General features: G+C 43.5%; 2 protein-coding genes across 2 annotated transcripts in view; both read left to right on the forward strand.

Moving 5' to 3' along the window:
* The window catches only part of PDILT (protein disulfide isomerase like, testis expressed), a 60,441-nt gene extending 59,539 nt beyond the window's left edge, over nt 1–902 (forward strand). Inside the window, exon 12 of the mRNA XM_036749244.1 lies at nt 822–902. Coding sequence (XP_036605139.1) covers nt 822–902 — 81 coding nt within the window. The remainder of the gene's footprint in view (nt 1–821) is intronic.
* Nucleotides 903–7,768: 6,866 nt separating this feature from the next.
* On the forward strand, nt 7,769–21,937 carry UMOD (uromodulin). The gene is made up of 10 exons (XM_036749255.1): nt 7,769–7,850; nt 9,934–10,710; nt 10,927–11,034; nt 13,387–13,595; nt 16,404–16,552; nt 17,319–17,564; nt 17,997–18,159; nt 19,935–20,016; nt 21,348–21,389; nt 21,879–21,937. Exons 1-10 carry the CDS (start codon nt 7,769–7,771, stop codon nt 21,935–21,937), a joined length of 1,917 nt encoding a protein of 638 aa, XP_036605150.1.
* The last annotated feature ends 1,549 nt before the right edge of the window (nt 21,938–23,486 follow it).

Below are 23,486 nucleotides of genomic sequence, written 5' to 3' on the forward strand. Positions count from 1 at the left end.
AGAAGGAGAGAAAGAGAAAGAAGAGGAGGAGGAATAACTTGAATTCCTTCAGGGTCTTGCACTGATTCTTCCAAAGGAAACTGATCAAATTCACATTAAGTTGTTCATAGCTGATAATAGCTTCCTCTGTTATCATTGCTGGTTACATTTTCATTTTAAAAGCGTTCTCCTAGAACAAGCAATTCCTTAATGCCAAAGAATAAAAACCCAAATGGTGGAATTTCAGGCAAGAGGGCAGATAGGGGATAGATATTTGGGAACAGGAGACTTTTGAAGTCTCAGTTCATACTATGTAGATGTGCCATGTGTGAGGATGTGTATGTACAAGTGAATGATTGAATGTGTACACTCATTGTGAATGTGATTAGGTGAGGGTGACCATCTTGTTACTATTTTTGTAACAACCATGTATTCACTCTCTTGTTTGGGTGTGCCTAGACAAACCTATCATATCCAATGTGTTTTTTTTTTTTGATTCTGCTAATAGAGAGCAATAGGACAATACATATTGGAATAACCTCTCTCTCTCTCTCTCTCTCCCTATCCCTCCCCCCTCTTTTTTATTACTTGCTTCCTTCTTCTGTCCCTCCCTTTTCCCTTGCTCCCTCCTCCTTACCTCCTTACCTCCCTTCCTTTTTTCCTTCCTTTTTTCCTTTGTTCCTTTCTTCCTTCCTCCTTCCCTCCCTCTCTCTCTTCCCTCCCTCCCTTCCTTTCTTCTTTCCTTCCTTCCTTCACTCTCTTCTTTCCTTCCTTCCTCCCTCCCTTCCTTCCTTTCTTCCTCCTTCTCCTTCCATGCAAATACTCTCTCTCCCTTGATTTAGTGGTCTCTTGAGGAAGAAGAGTCTGATGAGCAAGAGGACCTTTCTGTTCAAGATTGGGGAAAAATCAAGGAAGAACTGTGACCCGTTAAGTCCAGGAAGAAAGATGTGCCTCATTTACAAGCCATAGGACACATAGGACTACTTCATTCTGAGTGAAAATATCCTTAGAGAAAATAATAAAGGCCCAGAAAAAAAAATCTGTGCTTGACCTTGTCTCCTTTAGAGTGTGTCATTCCAAGCTGGAAATCGTTCTCTGGTTTATAGCAACTTCTGGTTTTAAATTCAGGCCCATCTTCATTGCAGAGGCACTGGAGGAGAGAGCTGTCACAACCACAGGGTCACAGCCTCTCAGGCCGAGGTAACTGAGCAGTTCAGAGGAGCTCGCCTGCTGAAATGGCTTCGCAATTGGTACAGACTTAGACGATGATTTCTGGTGAGAATGACTCTAGAGTGTTAACGATACCTTTTGTTTTCTACACCGTAGTTATACCGCGTCCATCCATCCGTCAGCCAGTGAACCTTCCCTTAGAATATAGAAAAAATGCTTTAGCAAAATTGATTTACAAAGGTGGGCGGAGCCAAGATGGCGGCTGGTAAGCATGGACTAGAGTGAGCTCCCTACCCGAGTCCCTCCAAAAACCTATAAAAATGGCTCTGAACCAATTCTAGAACGGCAGAACCCACAGAACAGCAGAGGGAAGTAGGGCTCCAGCCCAGGACAGCCTGGATGGTCTCTGGGTGAGGTCTATTCCACACGGACCTGGGAGCTGGGAACTGAGTGGAGCAGAGCCCAGCCTGAGCAGCGTGGACCATCCAGAACAGAAGCTGGGCGGAGGGGGCCCTAGCGCCCTGAATATGTGAGCTGCGGCAGTTACCAGACCCCTCGACCCACAAACACCAAAGACTGCGGAGAAGGTTAGTGGGAAAAGCTGCGGGAGTGGAAGGAGTTCCCTGTTCGGCTTCCAGCCCCGGGGGAAGCGGAGGTGGGGCAGCTACAGCTGTTGTTACTTCCGGCTCCAGGCCCACCTGGTGGGAGGAATTAAGTGGCGGATCAGAGCAGGATTGCAACAGCCCGCTGAAGATCTAAGCCCAGTCTGGACTGGGGGTCCTTGAGGAAGGAGAAGTGCGGCTCTGATAGAGCTGGCACCTCCCCTCCAAACGTAGAACATAGAACTCGTTAGTCTACAAGCAGTCTTACCCCACTGAAAAACTCAAGGGTCAAGTTAGTTGGTTGGGAATATGGCCAGGCAGCAAAAACGCGCCCAGATTCAGTCTCAGACTTTGGATTCTTTTTTTGGTGACAAAGAAGACCAAAACATATGGCCTAAAGAAGACAACAAAGTCATAGAGCCTACAACCAAAGCCTCCAAGAAAAACATGAACTGGCCCCAGGCCATAGAAGAACTCAAAAAGGATTTGGAAAAGCAAGTTAGAGAAGTAGAGGAAAAATTGGGAAGAGAAATGAGAAGGATGCGAGAAAGCCATGAAAAACAAGTCAATGACTTGCTAAAGGAGACCCAAAAAAATACTGAAAAATACACTGAAGAAAACAACACCTTAAAAAACAGACTAACTCAAATGGCAAAAGAGCTCCAAAAAGCCAATGAGGAGAAGAATGCCTTGAAAGGCAGAATTAGCCAAATGGAAAAGGAGGTCCAAAAGACCACTGAAGAAAATACTACTTTAAAAATTAGATTGGAGCAAGTGGAAGCTAGTGACTTTATGAGAAATCAGGATATTATAAAACAGAACCAAAGGAATGAAAAAATCGAAGACAATGTGAAATATCTCCTTGGAAAAACCACTGACCTGGAAAATAGATCCAGGAGAGATAATTTAAAAATTATTGGACTACCTGAAAGCCATGATCAAAAAAAGAGCCTAGATACCATCTTTCAAGAAATTATCAAGGAGAACTGCCGTGATATTCTAGAGCCACAGGGCAAAATAGAAATTGAAAGAATCCATCGATCGCCTCCTCAAATAGATCCCAAAAAGAAATCTCCTAGGAATATTGTTGCCAAATTCCAGAGCTCCCAGATCAAGGAGAAAATACTGCAAGCAGCCAGAAAGAAACAATTTGAGTATTGTGGAAACCCAATCAGAATAATACAAGATCTGGCATCTTCTACATTAAGAGATCGAAGGGCTTGGAATGCGATATTCCGGAGGTCAATGGAGCTAGGATTAAAACCTAGAATCATCTACCCAGCAAAACTGAGTATCATGTTCCAAGGCAAAATATGGAGTTTCAATAAAATAGAGGACTTTCAAGCTTTCTCAGTGAAAAGACCAGAACTGAATAGAAAATTTGACTTTCAAACACAAGAATCAAGAGAAGCATGAAAAGGTAATCAAGAAATGGAAATTGCAAGGGACTTACTAAAGTTGAACTGTTTTGTTTACATTCCTACATGGAAAGATGATGAGTATGATTCATGAGACCTCAGTATTAGGGTAGTTGAAGGGAATATGCATATATATATATATATATATATATATATATATATATATATATATATATATATGTTTATGTATATATATATAAGTGAATGTGTATGGATGTATATATCTATGGGTATATGTATGTATGTGTATGTATGTGTGTATATATATGTGTGTTTATATATATATATATGTAAAAGAGAGAGAGCAGACACAGGATGAGTTAAAGATGAAGGGAAGTTATCTAAAAGAAATAAAATTAAATTAAGGGATGAGAGAGCAACATACTGAGAGAGGGAGATAGGGAGAGATAGAATGGGATGGATTATCTCGCATAAAGGTGGAAAGAGGAAGCAGTTCTATGGGAGGAGGGGAGAGGGCGGATGAGGGGGGAAGGAGTGAACATTGCTCTCATCAGATTTGGCCTGAGGGGGAATACCATACATACTCAGTTGGGTATCTTACCCCACAGGAAAGAAGAGGGAGGAAGATTAAAAAAAAATAAAAGGGGGGGGATGATGGAGGGGAGGGCAGATGGGGGTGGAGGTAATCAAAACAAACACTTTGGAAAGGGGACAGGGTCAAGGGATAAAATTCAATAAAGCGGGATGGGTTGGGAAGGAGCAAAATGTAGTTAGCCTTTCACAACATGAGTATTGTGGAAGGGTTATACACAATAATACATGTGTGGCCTAGGTTGAATTGCTCGGCTTCTTAGGGAGGGTGGGTGGGAAGGGAAGAGGGAAGAGAATTTGGAACTCAAAGTTTTAAAATCAGAAGTTCAAAAAAAAAAGTTTTTGTATGCAACTAAAAAATAAGATACACAGGCAATGGGGCGTAGAAATTTATCTTGCCCTACAAGAAAGGAAGGGAAAAGGGGATGAGAGGGGAGAGGGGTGATAGAGGGGAGGGCTGACTGGGGAACAGGGCAACCAGAATATAAGCCATCTTGGAGTGGGGGGGAGGGTAGAAATGGGGAGAAAATTTGTAATTCAAACTGTTGTGAAAATCAATGCTGAAAACCAAATATGTTAAATAAATAAATTTAAATTAAAAAAAATTGATTTACAAAACAACCTTATCTAATAGTACATACAACTTTCTGTACCTATGGTCTCCTATCTTGCTATCAAGAGGAGAGCAGAGAGGGCAGAGGAAGAGAAGATAAAAAGAACTTATTAAGCTCCTAATATTAATGTGCTAAACATCATGTTAAGTGCTTTACACATTTCTCATTTAAAGGGACAAAGATCAGTCATTACAATTAACCTGATTTTGGCTGTTTTCCCATGTTCTTTCTGTTTACATCATTATAGTAGTTGTAATCATTCCAGTCTTTTCATGGTTTTAAAAAACTTCTTTTTCCTCTTTTCCTTTAAGATATCTTACATTCATGTATCAAAATTTCTTCAAACAATTCCCATTTATCTAATCAGCTGCCATTTGGTTGTCACTCTTTTTGCTATACAAGAAGTGCTGCTATTAGTATTGTAGTATGTGCGGGATCTTTCATTATTTGGCCTCTTTGGAGTACATGTCCGGTAATGCCTGGTGAAGTCTTCAATGCCACCTAAATGGGCTTTCAGAAGAAATGAGCACTTTCCATCACAAGGCACAGGGTTCTTCCTTTTTGCCCAAAGGCAATCAAATTGAAATGCTTTGTCCTCTACATTATTCTGCTCTTAAACTCCAAAGGTAAGCATCTCCTTTTGGAGGGCGGTGTTTGCCACGCAGAGGTAGGCAAGTGTGTCTACCAATGTTGGCCAAGTACGGGGATGATCAGCTTGTGCCACCTTCAGACCTGGTCTGGGCTCGGTCTCTCCAAAACAGCCATTGTGGGATCATACATAAGATAATAGTGATGGTGATATAAGTCGCATCTATTTAGTGCTTTAAGGTTTGCAAAGCACTTTACAAATATCTCATTTTGTCCTCACAATAGGTGGTATTCTCATACCCATTCTACAGAAATGAGGGAAAAAAAGAGGTTCAATGACTTTCTGATTCCAGGCAAGCAATCTATCCATCGTACTACCTAGCTGCCCTAAGATGGCACCAGGGTTAAGGAAATGAATGGCACATAGTGTTTCTTAGACCACTTATTCCTAGGATCATAGATGTATATCTGAAAGAGACCTCAGTGACCACCAAGTCTAACATCCTCATTTTACGGATGAGAAAACTGGGAGTCCAGGTTAAGTGACTTGCCCAAAGTCACGCAGGTAATAAATTCAAGAGGTGAGATTTGAACCCAGGACCTCTGACTCGAGAATGGTACTCTTTCCATTGTACCCCATGACCTTTGATCACTTATCCTTTGAAAGGTAGAGGATTTTACGATGGGGATTTTTTCTAATTCATTCGAGATTTGAGATATCAGATTTTTATTAAAAGTATTTGTGTCAAATATTTATTGCAAATTGTTTTTCTATAATCAAATTCATGTGATCCAGGTTCAAATTCTACCTCAGATATCTACTGACCTTTGCAACTTTTGATGCATTTAGCCTGTCGGGAAGGCTTCGCTTTGTCCTCTGTAAAAGGAGAAACTTGGAACTGAATGCCTTCTAGCCTGAAATCCATGATTACGTGATCTTCACTGAAGCAGTTGCTCCTGTCTCTTCTGCTTTCCTCTCAGCTTTGGCTCAGCAGACCCGTTGTTGTCTTGAGCCTATGCTGCCAAATCTATCTTTGCTACATGGATTTCACAGGAGAAAGGTTTTATTACTGCCACTGGTGGTGCAGTGAACAAAGCCCTTGACTTCTAGTCAGTAAAGGCCTGAGTTCAAGTCCTACCTCAGACTCTAATTGTGTGATCCCTGGGCTATTTTTAATCCCTGGGTTAATTTACCCCTTGTCTGCCTTGGTTTCCTCTTCTATAAAATGGGATCAATGTTAAAGGTCTCAAAGATCCTTCCAGCTTTAAGTCTATGCTCTCATGATTCTATGACCTTGGAGCTGAAAATGAAGGAAAACCTTTCTCTAAGCATTGCAAATTCCAGCACAGTAACCTTTTTCAAAAATTCTGAGATAGTTCTTAGAAGTAGGGCACACCTCTCTCTGGAGCTCCAGCCTCTACCTAGGGGTTGTTCTCCCACTGAAGCCTCCTGGTTAATCTCATTCATCACAAGTTGTCCTTTATATTGACTCTGTTAGCTGACTGCTTCTTGGCCAGGATTCCTCCATGATAGGAATTCTAAAGACACCAACGATCACTGCAGCTGGTGGAAGACTGAGCCTCTGGATGAATGGCAGAACTGTTCTTGCCCACTGGAACCTGTGACCATTTGTGAATGTTCTTGGCACCTTATGCCAAGATGCTGTGGTGTGGAACTAATAGGGGTTGGAACTCATCTCTGGGGACAACGTGATGAGGAGAATGAGCATTCTGGGAACAGGCAGCCCCAGCTGCCAGCTACAAGGAACCATGGGCAAGTCACCATGTCCTAGTTCCAGTGGTCATTAGCTGGGTCTTGGTCCACCATGTCTTATAGAAGAATGGAAACAGCCTCCAGCTCTGGAACTTGCTCAGTTTGGACAGAATGCCAGGTACCAGACTGGTTGGTATTCAAGACACGTTCAAAGCTCACCTGCTCATGCCTTGGGGGTGCATGAGGGGTTAGAGTACTGTGCCCATTGTGCCCTTGTTGGTGACTGAGAGAGGTTGGCCAGTACCCTGGGTACTGCCTCCTTGGTTAATCTCTAACAGTAATCACTTGCTGCTCAAAGTTACAAAGTCAAGGTCTTTTTATTTCCAGACAAGGGCATAACACCCCACATGTGAATTTACTGCAGGTCCTAGTAAATGGGGAAAGTCAGCCTGGTAAGAAAAAGAAAACAAAGTGGGAAACGCCCCCAATTAAAACAAACCCAGACCCAAGGAACAGACTGAGAAGAGGTGTGGCCTCCCACCCTATTGGTGTTATATATAGATAGATACAGGGAAAATGCTTGGGAACTGAGTCACTCCAGTTTGATCTCAGGTAAGATGGATTTCAGTCAGGACTCAGGACAGCAGTTCCCTTATCTCCATTCACCCAAAGCCTCTCCCTGAAATCAGTGGGTTCCTCTGTGGGCCTTAGTCTGTTGCCCATGGTTCTCATTCTAAATTGCTTGCTCCAAAGATCTGTAACCACAAAAATGGGTATGTGATGGGGGAGGGGGAGATGGAGTAGGGGGAAGAAATGAATTCACTTTGCCAGTGAAGGGAAACTGAACAATGAACATGATGCTTCAAAGAATTAGTCAGACCTGCATTCTCCAAAGACCTGATGCTCCCTCATTTTGAAGGAGGGTCTGTTTTGACTGACTGTGTAGAGTTTGCAGTCAGAGGGTGAGCTTGGAGGTTGGAGTAGAGACAAAATGAATCACAATAACTGTGTTCCTTCCCTTGTACAGGTTGAAGGGTCACAGTAATCAGGCCTGGAAGAAATCTCAAAGAGGCAGCAATTTAGCCCTTGTCTCCAGGCAGGACAGCGGTGGCAGCAAAGCTGGGGTAAAGCATGACGCAGCTTTTCTGTTGGATCCTGCTGCTGGTGGCTTTTCAACACTGGAGCCCAGTAATGGCTGATGTTTTTACAGAGAGTAAGTGAGGGTCTTGGTTGGTTCCATCTGTCTTGTCCCACTTCCTCCAGCCACCTTTCCAGGTGCTGCCTCAGAACACTCTGGTTCTAAGTAATGATGATGACGATGGTGGTGATGATAATGATGGTGATGGTGGTGATGATGATAGTGATGATGGTGATGATGGTGATGGTGATGATGGTGATGATGATGATGATGATGGTGATGATGGTGATGATGATGATGGTGATGGTGATGATGGTGATGGTGATGATGGTGATGGTGATGATGGTGATGATAATGATGATGATGGTGATGATGGTGATGATGATGATGGTGATGGTGATGATGATGGTGGTGATGATGATGGTGATGGTGGTGATGGTGATGATAATGATGATGGTGATGATGATGATGGTGATGATGGTGATGATGGTGATGGTGATGGTGGTGATGATGGTGGTGATGATGATGTTGATGATGGTGATGATGATGGTGATGATGGTGGTGATGATGATGGTGATGATGATGGTGGTGATGATGATGGTGATGATGATGATGATGGTGATGATGATGATGGTGATGATAGTGATGATGGTGATGGTGATGATGGTGGTGGTGATGATGGTGATGGTGATGATGGTGATGGTGATGGTGATGATGGTGGTGGTGATGATGATGGTGATGATGGTGATGATGATGGTGATGGTGATGATGGTGATGATGGTGATGATGATGATGATGATGATGGTGATGATGATGATGGTGGTGATTGTGATGATGAGAACAGCTAGCTTTTCAATAGCACCTACTTTGTACTAGGCACTGTGCAAAGCACTTTAAAAATATTAGCTCATTTGATTCTGGTGACAATCCTGTAAATGCTGTTTTTGTTTCCATTCTACAGATGAGGAAACTGAGGCTGAGAAAAGTTAAGGGACTCACCCTGGGTCACACAGCTAGTAAGTGTCTGAGGCCACACCTTCTCCACGTAGAACTTCTCTAGGAAGCTAGGTGGTGCTGTATGTAGAGAGAAGGCTGGACTCGAAGCCAGGAAGATGGTGAGTTCAAACTCACTCACTTAGCTGTGTGACCTTGGGTAAATCCCTCCCCTTTTCTCATCCTCAGTTTCCTCGTCTGTAGAATGGAGTTAATAGCACTTACCCCACAGGATTGTTGTGAGACTCAAATGACATAACATAAAGTACTCTGCAAACCTTAAAATACTATATAAATGTTAGCTACGATTGTTATCATTTACTTCCACTGGGGGGAAATGAGTGAGTGCTAGATGCCAGCCAGAGTTCACAGGTTCTTTATTCTAAACCAGACACTTGCAATCAAAGAATCATTTTTGTTGAGGGAAGCCATGAGATCCTCTAGGCCCTGCTCTGATTTTTGCAGAAGAGGCAAGAGGTAGAGTCCATTGAAACAACTCACCCATCCCATCAATGGCAGAGCCAGGCCTCTGCCCCAGGTTTTCCTCCTCCAGATTCAGAGCTCCATTCACAGGACTCTACTTCCTTCCTCTAATGAGGCAAAGGCGTTTTTTCTTCTTGGGGGGAAGTGTGTGCAGGAGACTTCCTAGAACTCTTTCAAGTCACAGCATGCAAGCTATTTATTCATTGCTTGCTCCATCTGTGTCTGATCTATGCTCTGTTTGCCCTGCTGGTGCCTAGACAAGGTGTATTTGCTTCCATTTCTTTCCTGTAACGTTCTCCTGAAAAGAGATTGATGATGTGGGAACACTGTTGTTGGCTGGTCATGGGTTATTGTAGTGTCCGGAATTCTATGATCTGTGTTGGAAAGGACCTTGGATTTAGAGTCAAAAAATAAGTTCAAATGTCAACAGTCTCACTAACTATGCAAGATTGGGGCACCGTTCCATGCTTCTGGTCCTCAATTTGTTCATCTGTGAAATGTAAGATGAATTACAAGTCACTTTCCAGCTCTACGAAAGATGAATCGTAAGTCACTCTCCAGCTCTATGACCCTATGGTATTGTCTCTAACTGGCCTGGTTTGGCCTTCTTTTGTCATGAAGGTTTGGTCCTGGATCCCTCCATCTGTCCCTGCCCTGTTACCTGTTCCTGTCTCTCTTTCAGGAGAGAGCTGTTCCAAGTGCCACGTTGACGCATCCTGTGCAGAGACTGATGGATCCGTTGTCTGCTCCTGCCTGGATGGCTTCACTGGGGATGGCTTCAACTGCTCAGATGTGGATGAATGTGCCTTCCAGGGGGGCCACAACTGCTCAGCCAGCCACTGCGTGAACACTGTCGGCTCTTTCTACTGCAGCTGTCCTGATGGCTTCCAGCTGACCCCTGAGAATGTCTGTGAAGACATTGATGAATGCAGCGACCCAGACCTGAGCTGCCATCCCCTGGCCATCTGCAATAACACTCCTGGCAACTACTCCTGTGAGTGTCTTCCTGGCTACTCTGGGGATGGACATCAATGTCACTGCTCCCCTGGCTCCTGTGGGCCTGGCTTAGACTGCATCGCTGATTCTGGTGGGACCAGGATCTGTGTGGATCCATGCCAGAAATACACCCTGCTGGATGAGTACTGGAGGAGCACCACCTACAGGGCTGGCTATTATTGTGACATCCTGATGCACGGTTGGTATCGTTTTGTGGGCAGGGGAGGCGTGCGCATGCCAGAGACATGTGTCCCTATTAGTAGGTGCAACACCGCTGCTCCAATGTGGCTAAATGGAGTCCACCCATCCAGCGATGAGGGCATCGTCAACCGGACTGCCTGTGCCCACTGGAGTGGAAACTGCTGCCTCTGGGAGTCTGAGGTGCAGGTGAAGGCTTGTGCTGGTGGATTCTATGTCTACCATCTGACCTCTCCACCAGAATGCAACTTGGCCTACTGTACAGGTGAGGAGCCACTGGTGTCTGCTTAGGGTAGTGGCTGAAGGATTGGGTAAGGGGTGGTATCCTTGGAGTCATCTTGCTTGAGACCTGGAGACTTCAAAGGGATAGGCCTTCAAGGGATGTTCCTTGCCCTGTCCCACCCACCTCGACACCAAGGATGACATAAGCTGTGAGTTCACTAGGCTTTTTATCCATCTGTCTGTTCATGTGAACCTACAGACCCAAGCTCTGTGGAAGGGACCTGCAGTGCCTGTGGCTTAGACGAGGATTGCAAGGCGGTGAATGGGAACTGGACGTGCCAATGCAAAAAATTCTCAGATATTACGGGTAAGTTCCTTGGTGGGGGAGGGGTTGTACTGGGCCAAGCAAGGACAGTGGATAAAGGGTGTGTGTGTGTGTGTGTGTGTGTGTGTGTGTGTGCGCGCGTGCGCGCACACGCATGTGTGTTCAAAGGACACATTTATGGCCGATCTCTTGGGATTAAATATAATTAATGTATGACTTGAGATTATTACATCCTAGACCCAGAGCAAGAAGGGGCCTCAGAGGACATCTAAGCCAAACCTCTTATTTTACAGATAAAGAAAGAGGTTAAATTACTTGTCCGGGGATACATAGGTGCTGAATGTCAGAGGCAGGATTTGAAATCAAAACCTCTGACTTTAGATTCAATGTTCTTTCCCCATGCCATACTAATTCCCTAACCAGAAATTTCACTCAAAAATTGACCTTGGAAGTCATAGAATTATAGAGCTTTAAGTAGGAACTGGGAGGGACCTTAGAGATCATCTCATATAGCCCCTTCCATCTATTAATAAAGTCAACAAGCATTTATTGAACACCTTCTGTGTGACAGGCACCATGCTAAGCAAGCAGGGGTGATACAAAGAAATTAAAACAACACAAAACAGAACAAAAAAGCTGCCTGCTCTCAACAGGCTCACAGTCTAATGGGGGAGAAAGAATGAAGAAATGGTGGTTCAGAGAAATGAAACGACTTACCCAAGGTTACATAGCTTGTTAACGGCAGAGCTAAAATAGGAATCCAGGTTTCATCCCTCTTGGTCCAAAGTTCTTTCTACTCAGTAGAAAGTTTTTACAAGGATACCTCCCTCCCCTTTGGTGCACACACATGCCCTCTTTGAAGTGTAAGGAAGAAGATAAACCAATAAATCAACCAGGCACACGAAATACCCCACCCATTGAGATTCCAGTGGATTTCTGTGGGTCTATGACTTAAGGCAATGGAGGAACTCTAGGCTAGGAAGCTATCCATGGGTATGGCCAAAAAGGTATTTAGTCACACATCCTTTCTTTTAAGTCCCAACTAAAAGCCTTCCCCAACCCCTCTGAATTCCAGTGTCTTCCCTCTGCTAATCATTTCCTATTTATCTTATGTATAGCTTGCTTCGCATATATTAATTTGGTTGTTGTCTTCCCTGTTAGGTTGTAGGCTCCTTGAGGGCAACAACTGTCTTTTGCCTCTTTGTGCACCCCCAGAACTTAGTGCAATGCTTGGAGACACTTAATAAATGTTTATTGAGTGATTGATTACCATACTACTCCCACTCAGTCACAGCCTGCTTGCAGTATAGACACATCATAAGCACCTAGCAGAGTCCACACAGAACAGCTTGCAGGTATAACTGAGTGTTTTCTGGTGCTAGTTAATAGAGTTTGTCCAGAATCCTGGTGATTTAGAGAGAGCTCAGTACTAGGGTTAGCTATTTAGGTTATAAGGAGTTTAAGCTTGAGATTTCCAGCCAGTGGAAAGATCCCTGGCCTAGAACACAGGGTATCTGAGTTAAAATCTTTTGTTTGGAAAGGAGTTAAAGTTTATTATTTTGGGTCAAGAAATCAGAGCTAGGATTCATGAATGGAGGTCACAAAAGACAAATGTTAGCTCAGACAATTAGAGGTGTCCAATAATTCAGCTAAGTGCCTTGTGAAAGAATGATTTCCCTGTGACTGGAGAGGACCCATGTTCCAGGCAGGGTAAGGCAGGACAAGGATCATCTATTAAGTACCATCTATTTTCTAGGCACTATGCTAAGTGCTAGGGTTATAAATACAAGCAAAAAGATAGTCCTGGCCATCAAGGAGCTTACATGGTGATAGGAGAAGGCAGTGCATGAAAGGGAGCCGAGAAAGAGAAGTGGAGAGGGAGGGAATGTACCTGTATGGGATGTGGTGGCAAAGTCCAGAGAGTCACATGCAAATCTGTGAGGTTAATGAAACCTGCCAACCTGAGCTTCTCCCCAAAAGAGAGGCCCCCAGAAGGAACTTCCCCATGAGAGAAGGGGCCAGCATAGAAGAGGGATGTTCCAGGATGAGAAAGCCCCAGATGCTGAGGGAAGATCCAAGTTGGGGCTGGACTAGGTGACCTTCGAGTTTCTACTAAAATCCTATCTTTGACAGAAAACCTTTCCCAATCCCTCTTAATTTTGTCTTCCCTCTGTGGATTTTTCCCTACTTATCTCATATACGGCTTATCTGAATATACTTTTCTTTGTATGTTGTCTCCCACATCAGACTGTGAAAGAAACTTGCTTTGTATCCTCATGCCTGGCATATAGTAGATATTTAATAAATGTTTATTAACTGACTAAAGACCTCTCAAGTTTCCATCCAGCTCTGGTTCTAGAACTCTGTTGGTCTATACTTCATTGGCTCTTTCAGATGTTGCCGACCTGAAGCCTGATCTGTCTTGTGAGGCCAATTACATCAAGGTGTCTTTGAATAAGTGCCTGCTGGAAAATTTGGGCTTTGAGCAGATATTTACATATTTGAAAGATAGCTCCTGTACTGGCTTTGAAGAGAAGGACAACCAGACCTGGGTGTCAGTGGTAACTCCAGCTCAGGATGGGCCGTGTGGAACCACGCTAGCGGTAGGTGGGGTGGAAGCCTCCTGAGGGCAAGGTTTGAGGCTCTAGAATTTGGGAGTGGGGTGGGGCAAAGCAGTTGTGGTGCCTTACTGTGGGAACCAGGTGGCTGGGCAGTGAGTCTGGGAGGCAGTTTGCAGACCAACTAGGAGAACGTGATGGCTCTTGCAATTGATTTTAATGACCTGGTAAGTTGTTTTTCAGTCATGTCCAGCTCTCTGTCACCACATTTGGGGTTCCTTGGCAGAGATATTGGAGTGGTTTACTATTTTCTTCTTCAGCTCATTTTGGATGAAGAACTGAGGCGAACAGAGTTAAAATGACTTGCCTAGGGTCACACAGCTAGTGTCTGAGGCCAGATTTAAACCCATTAAAATGAGTTTTCCTGGCTCCAGGCCCAGCACTCTATTCATCGTGCTATCTAGCTGTCCTGTTCAATCATCCGAGGTTTGTGCAGGCACACACACACATGCACACACACACGTGTGTGTGTGTGTGTGTATGTGTGTATATATATACATACATATCTATCTATCTATCTATTTATCTATTCTCATCTTGGCAAAGCCCCTAGAACTTCTCATATATGTCTCAGGACTTCTCTTAGTGACTTATTTTCTCTTTCAACTTTTATTCTAGACCATTTAAAACTATTGGTGGGACAGTATTTGGGGGAGGTCATAGTGTGATTTGTTGACTTCTGTACCCCACAAAACCCCAAATATGTCTTCACACAGCTGGATTTTTCCCTGGGGCTTTATCAAGCCTAATCAGTCATGTTGTTGCAACATGGCTGGCTCCAGGAATCAGGCCTTGCCCCAGTAACACTGTTTAGTCCATGCTCACTCTCCTCCAGCCCCCACCTTTAGTGTTAGCACCTCCTCTTTGCCTTTTATCTACCTACTGACTTCATTCTCTTCATGAGTCTTCCTCAAACATGCCCCCCTTCCTCTCTTATTTCCCCTGATTGGGTGACCCATAGAAGTAGTGCCTTGAGTTCTGGATCCCTCCCTTCCTCTCTCCTCCATCCAAACTTTCCCATTCTGTGTCCCCTCCCCACTTAGCCAGTTCTCGCACTGGAACACAATCTCTTAGTGCTCTAAAGGGGGAAGAGACTTTGGAAAGGATCTGGTCCAGACTGGGGATGGCTTGATGTGTCACCTGTCTGCAGATGACAATAGTGCCTTAACTCAGAGAATTCATCAAGTGTAGTAACCATGGTGTTGGGGTGGAGGAAGGCTTGGGTGTTACCCCCAAAACCACAGCACTGGGGTGTCTACCTGCTGTGCCTAGATGCAAGATTAGCCCTGAGGGATTGAAGGAAATTTCCATTTCCTAGAAAATTCTAAGTTCCTGTTATGAAGTTAGCTGGCAGCCTAGCGACAAAGAGATGATTTGCAAAGCTTCTTGTACAAAGGGGCGTATGGAAACAGATCAGGGTTAATAAGAACGACAGTAATAGGTAACTTAAATCTCTTTTGTCTTACATTTGATTTTTATTTTGTTTTTCTCAACTATATGCAAACAAAAAATTTTTAACAGTTTAAAAAATTCTAGTTCCATATTTTCTCTCTCTTTCTCCCTTCCCCCTACCTTGATAAGGCAAGCAATTTGGTATAGATTATACATGCGCAGTCATGCAAAATGTTTCCATATTAGCCAAGAAAACTCACATTTCTTCAAGTATTTTAAGGTTTGCAAAGCATGTTTCTCACAATCTTCTTGAGAGGTAGGCAATGCAAGTTTATTATCTCCACTTTACAGATGAGGAGATGGAGGCGCTGTGAGGGTGATTTGTGTACAATTACACAGTAAGAGTCAGAGTTGAACCTAGAGATGGGAAGATGAATAATCCCACATTAAGGTTCCAAGATCGCTCCTTGGGGAGCTGCTGGAGTCATCTCTATAATACTCTGAAACATCCGACTAGAGAGAACGTTAATGCTCAGGCCCCAGGTTTGGCCTTGTGTAATAATAATGGATAATATTTGTATAGCATTTGTATAGGCAGGTACCGTGCTAAGTGTTTTATAATCATCTCATCTGATCCTCACAACAACTCTGGGAGGGAGGGGCTATTATCCTCATTTTACAGATGAGGTAACTGAGGTAAACAGAGGTTAAGTGACTTGCCCAGGGTCACACAGTAAGTATCTGAGGCAAGATTTGAACTCCAGGCCATGCCCTTTATCCACTGTACCACTCATGTGCCCATGTACATATAATATGAGAAGAGAAGGCAGAGAGGGCCTCAATTCATGACATGAGTTGCAAAGGAAGGCTCATTGCAGCAAAATATCTTTGCCTTTACCCACCTGGTGCCTGAAATTACACCATTCACATTTTACTCCATCTGCCAGAGTCTTATCTTGACATGGAATATCCCTGGCAAAGGTTACAAATGCGGCTGTTATCATTTCCTACCCGAATCTGACAGCTGGGAGTGGACAGAAGCCCTGGGAGAAGGGAGGGAGACCACAGCATGGTAGAAAAGCCCTGAATTTGGAGTCAGAGACTTTCAGTTCAAATCCAGGCTCTTCTCACTTACTAGTTGAGAGACCTTGGGCAAGTCACTTCATGGCCCTTGACTTTAGTTTCTCATCTGCAAAATGTGAGGGTTGAAACTTTTTAAACTCTCAATTCTATGATCTTATGATACAAGGGCAGGTATCCTAGAAGTCGGGGGTCCAGGGACATTGAAAGGAGTGGAGGTAAGCACCAAAAATGAACTTCACTGACTTCACAGTTTCCCCAGGGCTAGCCTAAACAGTAACTATAGTCTGGTGGCCTTTTCTCTCTGTTCCCTTCATCTAGAAAAACCAAACCCATGCCATCTATAGCAACACTCTCTACTTGTCTGACGAAATCATCATCCGAGATACCAACATTAACATCAACTTTCAGTGTGCCTACCCTCTGGACATGAAAGTCAGCCTCCAAACAGCAGCCCAACCCCTTATCAGGTATGATAGCCTGCATCTATCTAGAGTACTTTAAGGTTTGCGAAGCCCTCATCTGGTCTTAATACAACCCTGCGAAGTAGATTTTATTTTTCATCATTATCTCAATTTTACAGATGAGGAAAACTGAGGCATGAGTGACTTGCCCAGAATCACACAGCTACTAAATATTTTGAGGGGAGTTTTGAACTCAGATCCTTCTGACGTAAAGCCCAGCATTCTATCCACTGTGCCACCCAGCAGCTTAGGGATGAGAATGTAGCTCTTCTCTGCAGAGGCCTGTCCTTCCTCCTGGATATACAGTAGCCTGTGGGACAGGAACACCTGAGCCCATTGTGGACATTTTACTCAAATCCCAGAATCTTAACCCCAAAAGAGACCTCAGATTTCTTCTTACTACAATCCCTTCGTGCTTTAAAGATGAAGAAACTGAGCCCAAGAAGTTCAAATGAGTTGGTCAAGGTCACACAATGGGTACCGTCAGAGATGGTATTCAAGGCCAAATCTTGACGAAGCAGCTTAGTGTTTACAGCTAAAAAGGATGTTAGAGGTCATCTAGTCCATTCCTCTTGTGTTACAGATGAGGAAACTGAGGTGAGGCCTAGTGAGGTGAAGTTATTTGTCCAGGACGACATCCCTAAGAAGTAGCAGGACCAAGGACTTGAACCCAGGTCTTTTGGCTCCATCTCCAGTGCTCTTCCAACCCTACCACATTGACCCTCCCCTCTGTCATACAGGCTCTGACATCATGTTATCTCTCCTGCTACAGTTCCCTGAACATCAGTGTCGGTGGGACAGGGATGTTTACAGTGAGGATGGCTTTGTTCAGTAGCCCGACCTACACATTACCCTTTGAAGGCTCTTCTGTTGTCCTCTCCACTGAAGCCATACTCTACGTGGGCACCATATTAGAAAGGGGAGATTTGACCCAGTTTGTTCTGTTGATGAAGAATTGCTATGCTACCCCCAGTAGTAATGCCACGGACCCCTTGAAATACTTCATCATAAGAAACAGGTAGTGGGCTATTCTTAGGGAAGTGTGTGGCTTGGGGTCTTAGGCGGGAGGAGAGATTAGGGGAAAATGAGGAGGGAGCACACACTATCCAAGTAGTATTGTGGAGTGGGGAGAGGGACAAGAAATAGATAGAAGGGACCTTCCTACCCTAGAAGGCCTCTGAGTCCCAGGGGAAATCAGGGAGTATTCCTAGATGTGCGTTGACACCACAATGTCAGTGACACTCAACATACTTCTTTTCTGCTAGGAAGGTAAGAATCTCCCTCCCTTGCTTTTTCCCTAACGACTACTTCTTGGTACTTCCCTTTTCTGACTGAGACCACTCTAGACCTCTAAAAGGCCCAATATTCTACTGGCCCACTAAGATTCCATTTTAGTTTTCTATACTAGTACCTCCTGGGGAGGAGTACCATATAATCACATCTTTTACAGCTGTCCACGCACTCAGGACCCAACTATTCGGGTGGTGGAGAATGGAGTGTCCTCTCAAGGTCGATTTTCGGTCCAGATGTTCCGGTTTGCTGGGAACCATGACCTAGTGTACCTGCATTGCGAAGTGTCTCTCTGTGACGCCAAGAATGAGCAGTGCAAACCTGTAAGTTGACCCTCCTCTTCTCATCTTCCTCCAGCCCAACCTTCCCACCTGAGCCAACAGCAGATTCACATTTCCCCATGTATCTTTGGGCCTAAAAGAGATAAGGCAACAGAGAAAAGACAAATAAATTGCACTCTTCTCTCTATGTCCTTACTCATGAAGATTTAGGGATTTGGGTTTTAAGATAGGGGAGTTCTGAATAGCTTTGCTTTTATTCTCTTAATTTAAGGCAGGGGATTTTAATCTTTTTGTCCTTGTTTTTGGACACCTAGTGAAACCTGTGAACCCCTTCTCAGAACAATAATGTTAAATGCATAAAATAAAATGCATAGGGTTCCAAAGCAAGTCAACTATATTAAAATATTGTTATCAAAATCTTAATAAAAATGAAAACAAAAGTAAAGTTCACTGATGCCATGTTGAGAACCCCTGGTCTAAGAATACAGGGAGCAGGAGGAGAGGATTGGTGTGTCAAGACAGAAAAAGAGAATTACGAAGAAGTACAATGGGCTTGGCGGAAATCTGGACAAGGTCTGACCTTATATGCATCATTTTCTCAGCTTTTTATTTTATAATTAATTTAGTAACCATTGACAAGAGCAGATATTTTAAAAACCAAACACAACGAAACACAAAATCACATATAAAACCATGAGCTCCTATTTCTAGCTGACTAAAAGAAAAAAATGCTCATATAAATTTTAATGAAATAGTGCAGCAACTAGAAATAGTTCTGATGCAGTTTGTAGCCAGAAAGGAAGAGGGAGCTCAGAGAGACATCTCTCTATTTTAAATATCCATTGAGCTATTGGCTTTTCTGGCTCCGCAGCCAATTGGAGGACTCAAAGTGCCAGCCATTTAACCCTGACTCACATGGGGCAGGAAGCAGACCAGAGCATGGAACCAGAAATGGCCAAGCAGGGATGTCCCCTCTAGAAGCCAATGTAACTTCTGCCCCCAGAGTTTCTTATTTGGTGATGTCATCTATCTGTTATTTTTGTCAGTGTTGGTACTCCCTCTGCTGATGCAGATTGTAACCCCTCCACAACGAAAGACAGTCTTTCAGAGTTGTTGTGGCCAAAAAATTCACCAAATTCACCAAAAATTTAGTCAAGCTAGGGAAAATCCTGGCCCTGGACTGGAGACATACAGTCTGTCAACAGGCCCATCGTCAAGCTTTTCTAGCTAGCCAATATTCACCAGAGCTTGTGCTCCACTGGCCCAGACTTCAACAAGATAATAAGAATAATTTGCTGTACTTCACTGTTATCCTCCAAAGAAAGTGAGGAAGGTTCCCAGCATATTGGTGGTGCTGCTATCATGAACCTAGGAGAGGACATAGATGGGAGTACCACAGGATGGACTGGCAAGAATCAATTGTGATCTGTATTGTTGCATGTAACGTCCCAATCAATGAGATTACATATCCATTTGGATGACATCTTTACTGTGCATAGATCTAGTACTAATATTTTCTTCTTTAGTCTTGTATTTCTTTGGTATTATTTTTATATAGTCTGGGTATATATGCTCTTTGAATCCTGACATTTTCCATCTGTACCATTTCACGTTTTCCCACCTTTCCTTGTATTCTTCATATTTTAAAACTGCCTTTTGCATCTCTGGATTTAGAAGAAATATTTTTTTTTCCTGAGGCCCTTAGCTTCACAATGGGAGATTATCATCAAGGACTGTGGGTTATGCCACATGGAACAATCCAGTTATGGGATTTCACCTAATAAGAGTTTCTCTTTGTCACTTTCTCCTTACTACAGTCTTGCTCAGGGACCAGACACCGTAGTGGAGATGCCATCAACACAGCTCAAGTTCTGAACTTGGGACCCATCACTCGGAGAGGTAATTGACTCTTGCATTCATGACTTCTTTGGGAGGGGAAGAAGTGGAGTGGGGATATAGGATAAAGCCACTGAGGCATCAGAGCCAACAGACACAGATGATGTTTTTTCTTCTGTTCACAACTAGAAAGCTTGATTTCTGGATGTTGGGGGAGCCAATACAGGGTTGCTCCATTAATAATGATTCTCTTCTTTAACATTCACACTGGATATTGTTGCCCAGGTGGCATGAAAGTATTTGCACCATAAGTATTGGGTCATAAATCCTAGAAGAAGTATGGAACTGTTATTCAAACCAAAGGGAAGAATAAATACACAACTTCCCTCAAGTACAAAGTTGTTAGCAAGAAGCTCTATCTCAGTGTGCTAGTTGGGAACTTTGATGTTAGAATGAGCAGGGCAACTTGGTGAGCACCAGAGTCCTGTGTAGTTATAGCACAAGGAAATGGGAACACCAGGTTGCCACGCATACTCCCTAGGTATTATGAATAATTATCGATACTTAGAGCTGGAGGGGAACTGAAACTACAGTATGATCCATTTCCTTGCCTCCAGTCTAGTTAATAAGTAAACAAGCTCAAAAAATGTTCTCTGGTCCCTTTTTGCCTTGATGCCTCAAGACAGAGACTCCTTTGCCTTAGTTGTCCATTCAAGTGACCAACTTTATTGCCCAAAATAACTCAAGCCTATTGGGTACTTATGAGATGCCTTCCCAGAACCAGGCAAGGAAATGAATGGGTGGTGCGGTGGATAGAGTGTCAGGGCTGAAGTCAAGAAAACTCATTTTCATGAGTTCAAATCTGACCTCAGATACTTATTAGCTGTATGACCCTGAGCAAGTCACTAAACCTTGTTTGCCTCAGTTTCCCATCTGTAAAATGAGCTGGAGAAGGAAATGGCAAACCAATTCCAGCATTTCTGCCAAGAAAACTCCAAATAGGGTTATGTTAGATGTGTGTTGGACATCACTGAATAACAATAATAAATATGTAAAACATAGACATAAGAATTAGATGTATGTGTATAATTTATCTACATATGTACACATATTCTACGTCAACAAATATAGCATCTTAGGAAAGGGGTAAAAATAAATGGAGCTTTTGAGGGACTTGAGTAATGTAAACCTGAAATCATCACAAAGATATGAGATGCTTCCTTGAACTCGCCACCTCTTTGCCTCCTCTTCCTTCATCCCCTGTGACTGTCAAGAACTGTTAGGGTCCCTCTAATAAAACCCTTTCTTTGTTGGAAGACTGGATTCAAGCCACTTTTTAGTCTTGCGTCCTCAAGGGCAACTCGAGAGACTAATGCATCTCTTTGTACCCACAGATGCCCAGGCCAGTGTGCTGAGTGACATCCCTAGCCGTGCAGGTAGGTAGTGTTCTCTCTTCTTATCTAGGTCACAACCAGTCTATGAACAAAGCAGAATTCTGGTAGTTCCAAAGAAGTGTGAGATGTGCATATGTAGAGACACCTCCCTCCCAAATGGTCTCATGGTCTATGTGGTTCCTCAGTTCTTCCTTTTCTATGCCTTAGGTCTATAGGTCAGCGATTAATTGATAAACTTTATGGGTCCATGATTTGTACATTAGGCCATGACCCTATGATGCAAAAATAAGTTGCATTGACAATGGGACAATCCAGTTGATCATTCAGCTACTTGGTCTCTCTGATGCCCATCATCTGTATGGGGGACAGGTGATAGTAGTGGCAGAGCCCCTAGGATGTTTGGTACAGCCACAGCAACATTCTAGAATATTTATTCCCCTCCTGCCCCTCTCCAATCCCTAAGTGAGAGCCATGGAGACTGAGAACTGACTGTGAGAACTTCTCCCAGAATGTTTCACACTTTCATTTCAGGGTTCCTGACACCATGGCTGTGTGTGCTCCTGCCAATCATTGTGCTTCTGGTAATCTAGTGATCCAACCGAGGAAAACACTAGGTTTTCAAGCAGCTGCTGCCTGTAGCCAAAAAGGAAAGATGCTTCAGAGTCAAGAATCTGCAGTCTATGCTTCATTCACAGCAGAGGGAAGAGGAGACCCGGCACTGGAGATAGCAGCAAAATAGGGCTCCCACTGTTTGTTCTTTTTTTCTTTTTAATAATGGTACTTTAAAAGGATTTGTGCCTCTAAATGGATGCCTCAAACGGACACCTCTAACTCCTGTTTTCTCTCACCGCAGAATTTCTGAAGTCTCATTCAATTATGTTTGCAAGGGGAGATTCCTAGCCTCTCAGATGTGTTGTAGAAAGAGCGCTGGATTAGGAAAACCTAAATTTTAGCCCCGTCTCTGCAGTCACCTAAGCTCTCTGGGAAATCTCCGCAATTATACAATAATGATCATGAGAAGTAATAAATAATCCTTTCTGTGTGTATATCATTTCGTAGTTTATAAATTACATTTTCGTCCGTTATTTCATTTGAGTCTCACAACACCACACTAAAAATGATAACTTTGGAAGCAGAGAACCTGGAACCTAATTCAGATTCTGCTTCTGACACTTACCTGTGTGACTTTGGGTAAGTGTCTCTGTACATCCCTGGACCTCATCTATTCCTAATCTGTAAAATTGAAGGAGGTCCTTTCCACCTCTAGATCTGGGGGCTTGCTGCCCCCTTTACTCATATGAGAAGACAGAGGTTCAGGAAGTTAAAGAACACACTTGAGATCACATGACTTGTAAGGAGCAGAGGGAAGATTTGAAACCCAAGCTCTTGACTCCCACATCTGGGGTTCATTCTTATAAAACTTTAACAAAGCATTTGTTATAGATTGGGTGTAGGAAGAAAGAAGATGGAGCCAATACACATCCCCATTCTCCGTCCTTGCCCAGTGGATCTCGCGCTTTACCCTCCGTCTCTTTACTTTCTTCTCTGGGATGGATTCAGATACCTGCATCGTTTCTTGTTTCTCATTCATTTTTGGAGTGAACATATTAGGCAAAGTGAGGTGAAATGATGTAAGTACATATCATAGGTGTTTCTTAGATTGCTATAATAAAATGGATGAAAGCAGACTTCAAAGAGGATAGTATAGCCTTTGCACAGTGGCATGCCCTGTGCTCATTTATTTTGAAACGAGAAAAGAGCCATCATGGCATAATGGATAGAGGTCTGTCCTGAAAGCCAGGAAGACCTGGGTTCAAGCCCTGCCTCTGATATGTATGAGCTGTGGGAACCTGGGGAAGTAATTTAACTTCCCAGTGCCCCCAAACAACTCTCTGAAACTATAATTTGCAGAGAAGATGCTAATCTTCATCGACATAGGGCAGATTGGCACAACTTGCCAGTAGGTAGGGGCCAAAATTAAAATAGGCTAACCTTCTTCAGATGACAGATAGGTTAGACTAGAGACAGACTGATGATGGTTGGTTGCCGTGGGTCACATGACAAACAGGAGTGTGCATAGTGAACCCTATTTTTTTTGTGAGCTGCCCAAAATCCTTTGGTGGGTGTCGAGCAACCTGC

This window comes from Trichosurus vulpecula, chromosome 1 (assembly GCF_011100635.1).
Source record: "Trichosurus vulpecula isolate mTriVul1 chromosome 1, mTriVul1.pri, whole genome shotgun sequence".
NCBI lineage: Eukaryota > Metazoa > Chordata > Mammalia > Diprotodontia > Phalangeridae > Trichosurus > Trichosurus vulpecula.

Excerpts from the sequence above, each read along its gene's own strand:
- UMOD (XM_036749255.1), top strand. The coding sequence starts at position 7,769 with ATGACGCAGCTTTTCTGTTGGATCCTGCTGCTGGTGGCTTTTCAACAC. Across the intron at positions 17,565-17,996 it reads TACTTCATCATAAGAAACAG|CTGTCCACGCACTCAGGACC; the intron begins GTAGTGGGCTAT and ends CATCTTTTACAG. Across the intron at positions 20,017-21,347 it reads GGGACCCATCACTCGGAGAG|ATGCCCAGGCCAGTGTGCTG; the intron begins GTAATTGACTCT and ends TTGTACCCACAG.